A 13,042-nucleotide genomic window follows, 5' to 3' on the forward strand; every position below is an offset into this window, starting at 1 on the left:
GGTGCGGGAATTTCTCGCTACATTGAAGACCTGTTGGTGACCCTCTGCTGTTGTTTTTTATTTGGTCGGGTTGTCTCTTTGACACATTCCCCATTTCCATTCTCAATTTTATGATTATTTCATAAGGGGAGATTACTCTTTATACTTACATTTCACAAGAATTTAACAAATCAACAGAAAAAATATGAGAAATAATGTGTATACAATTTTTTGAGCATTACTTTTTAATTTTATATCAAGTAATTTGCAATTAAGGAGGCTCGAGGGTATAAAATTTTTAGAAAAACATTTTTTTTTTCATTACAAATTTATTAGTTGTTGCTTTATCATAAAGTACAAAAATCATTCAAATAAATCAATTTGTATTAGCCTAGATGACTTTTAAAATGTATGTATCATTGAAAAAGCTCCAAATTATCTCCCTTTGGCGCAAAATTGCCATGTTTTGGTATTAAAATTGAAATATTTTTTTTAAATCATCGGTGACTTACATTTTTTATTATTATTTCAAATAAGCTGTACTTAAACTTAACTATTGCAAAATTTTAGCGATTTCTGTAATTTTAATAGTTCTTTTTTTATTCCCATATAACTTCTTTTTCTCCTATCAGTTCAATCAAAAATAAGTACTTTTATAAAAATGTATGCTTCTTTCGAAGGCAGATTGTGAGTGTAAATGGACAGTGACCCCATTTTTTTATTTTAATTTTTGGTCAAGTATAAGATAAAGTTCATTCATAGAAAAATACAGCGAAATCCTATATTAAGAAAAAAAATTATTTAGACCCGCGAGCCCCCTCAATAATGATATTTTAACAAGAAAATGGATACATTTTGATAATCAGTTTCTTCATATCTTTGAAGTCAACATCATGGTTACCTGCAATGATAAAATAATTTATTTTAAAAATCTGCTTTTAAATATGTAGCTTGTATGAGAAAAAAACAATCTATAGTATTACAGAGAGTAAGCATATATCACATCTAGATCTTTTTTCTACTTAACCCTTTTGCCGATGAGTCCCGGTTTACCGGGATTCACGCTTCAGACAGCTGACGATGAGTCCCGTTTTACCGGGATTGGAATACCTGTTTTATATTTCCCCCTCAAAACAGTGCAAAAATGAGTTATCTTTCTTTGATTAATACCTGGATGAAAGTGTAAACATGGCGCTTCCGTTTGTTGAAAACCGTGTCAAAATCAGAGGAAATTTACGGAATTTACGAGAATTTGAAATGAGGGAACATTTTTTTTGAAAGAATATGGAAGAATTGAAGCCAAAGTAGTATACTTTTTTTACATAAAATGTCATTTTATGTACAAAACACTTGGTTCAGTCTGAGGAATTTTTACAGCCTCATAAAATTGTTCAAAATTTTGCCGTTTTGGGTTAAAAAAATTGGGGTCACAGAGCAGAATTTTGAGAATTTCACCTAGATAATGCCGAAAATTTGAAAATTTGAATATTTTATGAGGAAAAAATTATTAAAACATGAACAAAACTGTGAACATGGTGTTAGTGAATGAAATAAATACACAAATAACTACAAACAAGTTTTTATTGACATTTATTATGAAGATCTCCCACTTAAGTAATAGTAGCCAGGGAAGCTATCGTCTCAGAGTAGCTTCTGTCTGGGCAGCAATCGGTGAAAGGGTTAAAGAAAAACTCTGATGGACAACAAAATCTGAAAGGACTAAATTTTTGGACTAAGATTTAATTCTAATGGACAACAAAATCTGAAAAGACTAAATTTTTTGACCAAAATTTAAAGTCTGGACATTGCTTCAGAATAATATGTATTTCAGGTTGATGAATCAACAATTAAGATAATGAAACAGAACTATATTTGTTCTAACATCTATTATCACAAACCACAGACATATCACAAATATGACAAAAAGAGAGATTTTGATGACAGTTGACAAAATTGTCTGGATTTCAACCACATTTTATGGCTGGGAAATATGGTACACAGGGTTTGACAAAAGAAATGCTCAAGTCAGATAGGTGATTTGTTATGTACAGTGAAACCTGGGTAAACCGAACCCTGATAAAACCGAATTTCAGTTTAAACCAAACAATTTTCAAAGTCCCACAAAATTTCCCTATCAATTAACAATAATCTAACCTGAAAAAACCGAACCTTGTCAACTCCGAATTCCGAACGATTTTTGAAGGCTCGATAGTAAATATGTATTTAAAAATTACCTGTCAAAATCGATCGATAGCAATCAAAACAAAAAAGTAATTTTAATTATTTGCATGATTTCATTAAACAAACACAGGATGACAGAGTATCCCCGAGGGTATTTGAGGTTAAATTAACTGGTGAGTTGTTATGACAAACTAATTAGCATGTTTGTGTCCATGTATTCAGTGATCAAATGATTTATGTTGTAAAGAAACGTTAAACTGGTCATCTGCCCCCATCGCCGAAAATGACAAGAAAGGAACTTTCCCTTTGATCAATTAAATGCACGTTACTCAAATAAGTATCCTGACTGCCATTCTGTAGCTAAACTATTTAATTAAGTAATAGTTTTAAAGTTTTAAAGCCTTTCACTGAATTAGGAAGTCATGCAACACGACAAGGTCAATGGCTTTCGATTGCCGGATTCCCTTTAGAGGCCCTATATATTTGATTCGGATGCTCCTGAAGACTTCCGTAAGCTATTTAACAACGATAAAGTCCGAGAATAAACTGGACACAACTGGACCGCTGCTGTTGTTTCACTCTTAGCGAGACGCGAAGTATCAGTCAGCGGGTGGCAAGATTTAGTCCGAGAACTCGTGTGTACAAGACGATCTCGACTCAACTACGGAATCGTCATTTGACAGTGACTTGGAGTGTGAATTGGTCAGTGAATTAATGGATTAGAAAATAATTATAAAAAGCAAAATTGCTCCACGTCGGACATCATTGAACGATTTATACATTGTAGTTTCACAGCGACGAGCGTGATTGACGGAGTGGCGTTTGATTTATAAACAAAAATGTAGCACTAGGTCTATCTTTCTCTACTTATATTTATACGTTTACATCTATATCATCACGAAAATAAATAGTCGTCTGTTGTGTCACCTATTATCCCTTGTCAGTAAGTTCAAAAATTATTTTGGTGTCGACTTCCGTTTACCTCTACAATCCGAACACCTGTGAAAACCGAACAAAACGCAAAGTCCCGTGGGTGTTCGGTTTGGACAGGTTTCACTGTATAACATATTCAGGCATAGTAAGTAAATCTAAATTTACCATCCAAAACCATTTCATTTTAACAATTTTTAGATAGTACAATAGGTAGCAACAGTAAAAATTTATCAGTCACTGTATTTCACACAAATACGGATTCATTATTATTCGTTCGATACCAACTTTCATGTATTTCATGGGTACAGGTGAACCACAAAGTTAAATGTTTAATGAAAAACAAATTTTCTGTAACTTTGACAAAACCATGAATTGAAATATCCTGAACATGTAAGTTTTCCTTAATCCACAAAAATTGGTACCAGCGAAAATAGATGTATCCACAGTATATTGTATAATAAACACAACTTGCTATTAAAATCTTGAATCTGTTTCTGTAAATTCCTGACTCTCTCTTCAGTTTCATTTAGTTCATTTTGAAGTATTCTGACTTTCTGTTTCTTTGCCTCTAATTCTTGAGCTAATGGGAAAGTTTTGTACTTTGCTTCATAGTCTTTCCAGACATCTCTATAGTGCTGTAGCATTGTCTCTCTCTCTTTTCTATAATAAACTTTCTCATTTATAAAAATTTCTTTTAACACATTTTTCTTGAAAAAAAAATTTCAAATATAAATGTTATATCAATTAAATAAAATATGGAAAATTAAATTTTCCTTTGTAGCATACACTGTTTCTAAACAATTAAATCGTGAATTATTTTACATTTTTTTTATTATAAAACACAATTGGTGCATATAAAGCATTTGATTTTTATGCCAGGTTCCCCAAGATTTCAAAAAAAGATTCTCGTTTGATTCAAGCATTTTCTCAATGATTTTGAAGAGATTTTCATGTGATTCCTTTATATCAAAACAATCAGCATTTACATGTGTGTTAAAGACATTACACAGACTAAATAAGTTCCTTAGCAAAACACCTAAAGGTGAATGAGATAAAAATAAAAAGTCAAGAGGGCTGCCATTTTGTAACACGTACTCGTAGACTGATTGCTTTGAATTCAACTAAGGTTTACTTTCACATTGTGTTGTAAAATTACAAAATTCATACTTTTTCAGTATTTTGAATATTTTTCTACATTTCATTAAAAGTTCTGCCAGTCTTAGAGTTCTCTTCTTTTTTCTTTTTGGAATCATGCATGATCTACCATCAAAATTATTTTAACAAGAATAATTAGACAAATCATTTAGAGGAAATGGAGGAATAAAGACTTATATACTTAATCCTTATATTTAAAATTAAAAAAACAATTCATTAAAACCTTTTTGAAAATTAATTGGATACTACTAAAACTACCTGGTTTGGTTGCCATTTTCTATCAAACTTTTCAAGGTTTTCTCCAAAGCTACCTCATGATCTTTCAAAACTGGAATTGTTTTCTTCAAACTGAAAAAAAAAGAGATTACTCCAATCATATAAAATATATTGGATTATATTTGGATGAAAATTGAAAATTACACATTGCATTACTCATATTTGCTTACATATGTATTTTTTGTTTACTTGCTATATATATATATTGCTTGGTGCAGGAGAATAAGGATGAATGCAAATTTATGCACATAATGAAATAAACTTTTCATTACAGATGATGAGAAAATATGAGTACATCTTATTTCTAATGGTCATACTCAGACAGTCTAAACAAACAGTAAACATAGTCAGTATATCCTGAACCTACCGCCGGTACCGGTATTGTAAATTTTTAAAAAGTCAGTAAAATGTTGATTCTGAACTAAACAAGAATGTGTCCATAGTACATGGATGCCCCATGAAAAATTTATATTATAGGTAGTTGGTATCTTGATTATTGCCCCTGATGTGTTTAATTCTGGAACAACTGTTAAAATGTAGATATTAAAGAATAATATAGTAATAATATGAACTTTTCAACATTATCTCTATTGTGCATGAATTGCTTATGAGCTCTCTTTGTATCTTCATCTAGCTGGGCTATCTCATGTTGTAAAGTATCTGCCTGGCCTCTTCTCACATGGATATCTGATTCAATAGCTGTAAAAAAAAAATCAAATTCTCAAAATGTAATGAATCATTTACATTTTTCTCTAAACAATGCATGTAATACTGGAAATTGATTATCATTCAGTAGTTGTTGTTTGTTGATGTGGTTCATAAGTGTTTCTCGTTTTTAGCTCACCTGGCCCAAAGGCCAAGTGAGCTTTTCTCATCACTTGTCGTCCGTCGTCATCGTTGTCCGTCGTTAACTTTTACCAAAATCTACTCCTCTGAAACTACTGGGCCAAATTGAACCAAACTTGGCCACAATCATTATTTGGGTATCTAGTTTAAAAATTGTGTGGCATGACCCGGTCAACCAACCAAGATGGCCGCCATGGCTAAAAATAGAACATAGGGGTAAAATGTAGATTTTTGCTTATAACTCTGAAACCAAAGCATCTAGAGCAAATCTGACATGGGGTAAAATTGTTTATCAAGTCAAGACTATCTGCCCTGAAATTTTCAGATGAATTGGACAACTGATTGTTGAGTTGCTGCCAACCAATTTTTACAGAAATTTTGCTGTTTTTGGTTATTATCTTGAAAATTATTATAGATAGAGATAAACTGTGAACAGCAATAATGTTCAGCAAAGTAAGATCTACAAATAAGTCAGCATGAACAAAATGGTCAGTTGACCCCTTAAGGAGTTATTGCCCTTTATAGTAATTTTTTATCAATTTTTCATAAATTTTTGTAATATTTTACAAAAATCTTCTCCCCTGAAACTACTGTTCCAAATTTTACCAAACTTGGCCAATATCATCATTGGGGTATCTAGTTTAAAAATTTGTGGGATGACCCGGCCAACCGACCAAGATGCCCGCCATGGCTAAACATAGAACATAGGGGTAAAATGTAGATTTTGGCTTAAAACTCTGAAACCAAAGCATCTAGAGCATATCTGACATGGGGTAAAATTGTTTATCAAGTCAAGATCTATCTGCTCTTAAATTTTCTGATAAATCAGACAACTGGTTGCTGGATTGCTGCCCCTAAATTGGTAATTTTTAAGGAAATTTTACCATTTTTGGCTATTATCTTGAATATTTTTATAGATAGAGATAAACTGTAAAAAGCAATAATGTTTAGCAAAGTAAGATCTACAAATAAGTCAACATGACCAAAATTGTAAGTTGACCCCTTAAGGAGTTATTGCCCTTTATAGTCAATTTCTTACAATTTTCATAAATTTTGTAAATTTTTGTAAAATTTTTACAAAATATTTTCCTCTGTTAGTAATGGGCCAAGTTCATTATAGATAGAGATAAAATTTTGCAAGCAGCAATAATGTTCAGTAAAGCAAGAACTTCAAACACATCACCATCACCAAAACACAATTTTGTCATGAATCCATGTGTGTCCTTTGTTTAAAATGCACATAGATCAAGGTGAGCTACACAGGCTCTTAAGAGCCTCTAGTTTTATATAGATTAGACCAGTGGTTTTCCCGTTCGAAAGGTTTTACACTAGTAATTTTTAAGGGCCCTTTATAGCTTGCTGTTTGGTGTGAGCAGTAATTTTTAAGGGCCCTTTATAGCTTGCTGTTTGGTGTGAGCCAATGCTCTGTGTTGAAGACCGTACTTTAACCTATAATGGTTTACTTTTACAACTTGTGACTTGAATGGAACTCATACCACATCTTCTTATATCTATATGTGATTTGAGGATGGTTGCATAACTGGAACCCTGATGCTTTTAAACAAGAAAAATCATTTCTTTAAAGTCACCAAAACAATGCAGTCAAATTTGTATACATTTTAAAGACAACTCATAATAATGCATTTTGTAATTGCTTAGAATTACAAACTACCTTGTTGGAATAATTTTAAAAAGGACATTTTTGATTGAGTCTGTAACATTTTGTTTCAGAATCCAGACATAAAGATCCTACATTCTTATATCATCCTCATTTAGATAAAGTCTGTGGTTAAAGTTATGTAAACTTTGTCAAACTTTCATGGAATTTTCTGAAACTTGGACAAAAGCTTTAAAAAATATGATCAAAAGACAGCATCCAAAGCAACATTTGAAAATATTCTTGTTTCCATTTTTTAATATTTTACTTGTAAATGAACATAATTTTTGCAGTTTAAAACATTTAATGCATTTCAAATTTGTACTTTATTTAGCCTTTAAAACTTGTTTCATTTAAGCGTCAATGATGAGTCTTTTGATCATATATAGTGGAACTCTTATGGCATATAAAATTTGAGTCCTGGTATCTATGAGTTTGTTAGGATACAGTCTCAGTTGATTAAGTAACTGTATGATACTTTACATAGTATTTTCTGGATCAAATCTAATGACAAAAGCAGTAAACTATGTCACTTTTACCTTCAATGTGCTGACTTTCTTTCTCTATCAATTTAATATACTGTTGGTTTTCATATTCTAAAAGTAAAAGGAATACAATAACATGCATTTTTCATAATTTTATTTTATCAAAATATAACATCAAGTAGTCATTGTCTGTAAAAGAAACAAAAAATACATCTTTAATAAAATGGTTCGAGACCACAATTATTTCGTAGTGCATTTCTTTTAGAACATAAATGAAAATTAAAAAAATCCCACCTGCGCTTTCTCAATGAAATTTTTACAGTGTGTTGTACTACTTTTGGGACAAATTATATCAAAATTATAGAAAACTTCATCGGCTCTAACTCAAAATATGGACAACTTTATGTTTAGGGCGTCTTGAAATCTTTTTACAGCTTCGGAAGTGCTAATTTTAAACCTTTTTCAGCTGGACCAAATCACTACTTTCCTTTAAAATTCTGGACCCAAATTTTTTTACATAGTTATTTCACCCCCTACTTGCAATTTGAGGCATTAAACATGGAGAAATAAATTTGGAAGGGGTATAAAAATAAATGGCAAGTAACCCACAGTCAACAGTAGGGACTATATACGTGAACAACGAAAATCAAGGGACGACAATTGTGGTCTCGGACCTAAAGCATAATCATTTCATTTTATTATAAAATTATTGTTCTGTATTGTTATTTCAAAAACATAACATGTTCCATTAAAACATAGTTCAAATACTGGACACATCATAGTATTTAATGTAATAATTTTTCTTTTCCTTACTCATCATGCTCATGACCAGTGGTCGTCTGACTTTGTGGAAGTTAAAACTAGTATTTAATGTTATAATTTTTCTTTTCCTTACTCATCATGCTCATGACCAGTGGTCGTCTGACTTTGTGGAAGTTAAAACTAGTATTTAATGTTATAATTTTTCTTTTCCTTACTCATCATGCTCATGACCAGTGGTCGTCTGACTTTGTGGAAGTTAAAACTAGTATTTAATGTTATAATTTTTCTTTTCCTTACTCATCATGCTCATGACCAGTGGTCGTCTGACTTTGTGGAAGTTAAAACTAGTATTTAATGTTATAATTTTTCTTTACGTTACTCATCATGCTCATGACCAGTGGTCGTCTGACTTTGTGGAAGTTAAAACTAATTGAAACCCTGTAAAAAGTTAATTGATGATTGATCTATTTTATTTGCAAGTTTATTAGGTTAGAATTTCATTAGACATTTAGCTTAAATTTGGCAGTGTTGTAGTTTAAAATCATTCATGTCATCAGTCTGTCTGATTCATTGACCATTTCAACCTTAATATTTGTTTTCAAGTTTTCCTACATAGGTCATGAATATTCCTTTTCCTTTCTTAAACTTTTCCAATCTGTACAAAACTCACCAAAGCTTTGAATAAGATTGTCTAGCTCTGCTGCATTACTCATTTTCAATGACAGTCTAAGTCTTTGGGTTTGGTTCTGGAAAGAGACAAAAATGAAGATTTAACAAAATGTATAATATTTGTTTTCATTAACCACTATGATCCTTAACAAAATAGGAATATGTGTTACTATTTTTGCATTCTACGATCGAGAAGAAGATGATAGAAGATATCTTAAATTGTGTGCATCTGTACACTTATAATTTTATCCTGATAATTAATAGTTATCCCACGATGACGCGGTGTGTCAGTGTAAGATCACCCCGATGGCCGGAGGCCAGAGGGTGATCTGATTTCCTAATAAGAATAATGCTCTCCAGCAGATGTCTCTGATTACAAAACTCAGAAGAAAGAAAACAATAAATGTAATTTAAATTAAAACATGCAATCATGCCTTTGACCTTAATCTCCATTTGGCAGAACACCCCAGCACCTTTTTAATCAAAATTGGTATGCACAAAAGTAAAATGCAAAGGAAGTTCAACACTAGTATGTTCATTTAAACCTTCCTTATAAATTGGAATTGATTAAATGTGTGACAGGATTGCATCATGTGGTAGATACTTAGTCAGCCGCAAGCAGTTGAGCTATTATGGGGACAAAGTCCCCTACTACAGTAGAAACATCAATAAATAATTAAAAAAAAAAGATATGGAAAATTTCATTGTACAAATGAAGTTCTCAAAATCTTTAAAAAAAAGCTTGTCGCTTTTTTCAATTCCCGCATTTGCGCAGAATGCAGAAATCTACTTCCTTCTTCCAGTCTTGTTGTCGTGAGACTTTGAGTAGTCCAGTAAAATATAGGAACTCAAGGAACACAATAGTCAATACCAATATTTCATTTTTAATAATCATTCTTTGTCTTTGATATGAATTAATGTTACCTGATGCACAGCGTTTCTTTGTTTACATTGAACATGACGTAATAACTTAAGGTGGTACCTAACACTACAGGGAGATAACTCTGTAGTATCAGCTAAACGTTTTAATTACGTTGCGTTGTGAAGGCAATATAAAGCTTCTCAATGATCAAAATTAGTGTTTGTCACACTGCTATATAACCAGTGTAATTTTTCTGATAAAACGCTTGGTTCAAATCATTTTAATTTTTTATATTTTTGTAAAAGGGTCAAAGTAACTACTTTGTCAAAATTTTATGAAAATTAAACGAGTCAAATTAATTTTAGTGAAAGTGTTGGGTACCACCTTAAATAACGCGTACGTCACAAGTAAAATCCCTAACAACAGAACCAAAATCAGAAACATTACGGTATTTCCGTTAAAAGAATTCATACAGACTTCGTCCCCATTCACAGGTAATGCCTGCCTCATATTAAGAAGTACTTCTTTAGCTTAGTTAGTTAGGCTTACATGCTGCCTTGTAACACAGAGGTCCCTGGTTCGAGTCCCACTGGAGACAATGAAATATGTGCTCTCCAGTTACATATACATGTAAACGTATTTACACTTTTGGTATTAAGTTATAATTTCTGGTTTTAATTGTTATGCCTTATGGCTTATGGCATTAACTAACTTATAATGCATGATTCTTTGAATCTACTTTGTTTTTGGTTTTATATTTGTCAGATGAAAATGTTTTCTTACAAGTTACAGCCTTTAAACTGAAATTTACAAGTTATTTAAGTCTACTCCTTCATCATATGTGTTTTCAGAATATATTATTCGTCAACAACTTTTCATCCCATAAACAAATTAAATTTCCCGGGTTGCGTCGTCTGCTTCAAATCGTTATCATTGAGAAGTTTAATTGGAAAGATTTTACTATGCTATTTACAAACACTCGAATGATAAAGATATTATAGTATCTAAGATAGAGAAGCGCACCCGTCGGGATATGGATTAAAATCCGTAACTTTAAAAAAAATCACAGTATTTAATAGCAGCCTACTGCATAAGTTGATGCTAGGGACCGTCTTGACCTTGTTGCTGGGTATGAACAATTCGTTCAATGTTGGAAGACCCTCCAGCGACGGTCAAGATGCAGAACAGGAAAAAAAGCCCTGTTCATTGATAATTTGTAGTTTTTCTATGTATTTATTGTGTGTGATTTTGTCCCGGTCTTGCCGGTCATTTACAATGTTTACTCCATTTCCCTTTAATTTTTTTTACAAAAGGGCCTGAACAGGGCTTACAAGCCCATTAATGTAAAAGGTCATATATGGCAACAGTGTTACTTTATTTTGTAAAATGTAAGACATCAAAAGACAAGTTTTTCAAAAACGATATCAAAATGAAAAATGTATATTAAGACAACCCAAATTTCACAGATAAATATTAATTTAATCAAAATTAAAAGAGTTACACATAATAAATCAGCACATGAAAAAAAGCAGTACTATACATGTACCGTACAAGGGGGTAAAAAACAGGTGTTTGGTTTAAATTTAAGTCTAAGCATCAAAACCCTGATAAGCATATATATATATAGCCATTGAACATGTTGAAGCAGTTTTAGTTTTATAAAATGATATAATAAATCTATCACAGCATCTGTAATAATGTATAAAAAGTGTTCACCATGCAATTGCGAAAATATTAGACCTCGATCAGGCACCGATTATTTCTAAATAACAAAAAAGACGTTTTGATCGAGGACAATGTCTTTCATGACTCTTCTATATACTCTTATTTATATTTATTTACTTACTTGTATACAATTTTGAAATCTAAAATGTAAAAGTGCAACAACACTTTAGATGTAGCCTCGTACATATCCCCATTTATATTAAGGACAAAACAAGCAATGATTAGTTATTTTTTAAGGAAAAAAAATATTGTTATAAAATATTATTATTTTCTTCTCCCGGGCGCTAATTTTCTTCTCCGGGCGCTAATTTTCCTTCTCCGGGCGCTAATTTTCCTTCTCCGGGCGCTTTTTCTTTTCCCCGGGCGCTTTTTCTTTTCCCATGCGCTCCCGGGCGCTTTTTAGTAGGACCGAAGGACTACTGCCAATTTATTATACTGAAATGCCAGCTGTAGACCTCAATTAAGCTGAATGATAGATTATGTCTTCATCATAATCATGTATTGTATTGTTAACGTTAGCATTTTTGATGAAATGATTCCTTCTATTATGATCGTAAATCTCTATTTGAAAAGCTTCTATAAAGTATTTACGTCTGATAATTTATAGCTGTTATATTAAAGTATGTCTAACTCTGATTTTTAATGTTATTCAAGTTAGCTTTGTGTTAGTTCAACACTTTATTGGGTTCACCATGTTTAGCCATATGTCAGCCTTGGCAATAACAATAGCATGGTCACTAAGACTTATAGGTTCGAAGGTGCTTATTTTGGTTTATGTCAAGAAGGTTGCTAGAGATCTTTTTTAGCTGCACTATCCACATCTGATGTAAGTCTGAATCATTTAGCCAAGCGCCAATATTTATTTCAATATCTGATTTTACCACATCAATATTATTTCAAGGTGGTCTGGTTTTTTTGTATGGAAGTTGTCTTGCATTCGTTTGATGAGTTTCAGCCTTGATTTGATAAAGGACTCTCTGACGGTTTTGAATTTCATGAAAAGTTCAGTATTTTTGTCATTTTATTTTATTTTTTTCCGAAGTTGGACATTTTGGTAATATAAGACATACTAGTATACATGATATAGGGTTTGTCCGGCTAACTGCTCTATACATTTCAAGCTAGAAAAAAAAAGGTACCAGGATTAAAATTTAATACGCCAGACGGGCGTTTCGTCTACACAAGACTCATCAGTGACGCTCAGATCAAAATAGTTATAAAGTACAAAGTTGAAGAGCATTGAGGACCCAAAATTCCAAAACGTTATGCCAAATACGGATAAGGTAGTAATCTATTCATGGGATGAGAAAACCTTGGGTTTTTTTTCTCGAAAAATCCAAAGTTTTGTAAACAGGAAATTTATAAAAATGACCACATAATTGATATTCATGTCAACACTGAAGTGTTGAATACTGGGTTGGTGATACTCTCGAGGAGACTTCTATGTTCTTTAAGTTGTTATATAAACATATGTGCTTAAGGTGGTAGACCTTGGTTTAGGGAGATAACTCT

At 32.0% G+C, this 13,042-nt stretch overlaps 1 protein-coding gene across 2 annotated transcripts in view; it reads right to left on the reverse strand.

Moving 5' to 3' along the window:
• Positions 1 to 10,740, reverse strand: part of LOC139501299 (protein SIX6OS1-like) — a 41,100-nt gene extending 30,360 nt beyond the window's left edge. Inside the window, exons 1-7 of one of the 2 annotated variants that reach the window (XM_071290332.1) lie at positions 10,617 to 10,740; positions 8,945 to 9,020; positions 7,567 to 7,623; positions 5,097 to 5,223; positions 4,507 to 4,596; positions 3,566 to 3,753; positions 832 to 880 (exon numbers count right to left, since the gene is read on the reverse strand). In XM_071290332.1, coding sequence (XP_071146433.1) covers positions 832 to 880; positions 3,566 to 3,753; positions 4,507 to 4,596; positions 5,097 to 5,223; positions 7,567 to 7,623; positions 8,945 to 8,987 — 554 coding nt within the window. In that variant the 5' untranslated portion in view covers positions 8,988 to 9,020; positions 10,617 to 10,740. Of the gene's footprint in view, positions 1 to 831; positions 881 to 3,565; positions 3,754 to 4,506; positions 4,597 to 5,096; positions 5,224 to 7,566; positions 7,624 to 8,944; positions 9,021 to 10,588 lie in introns of both variants that reach the window. The other variant, XM_071290333.1, reaches the window with a different exon arrangement.
• Positions 10,741 to 13,042: the final 2,302 nt, after the last annotated feature.

The sequence above is a fragment of the Mytilus edulis genome, chromosome 13 (genome assembly GCF_963676685.1).
Source record: "Mytilus edulis chromosome 13, xbMytEdul2.2, whole genome shotgun sequence".
Taxonomy (NCBI): Eukaryota; Metazoa; Mollusca; class Bivalvia; order Mytilida; family Mytilidae; genus Mytilus; species Mytilus edulis.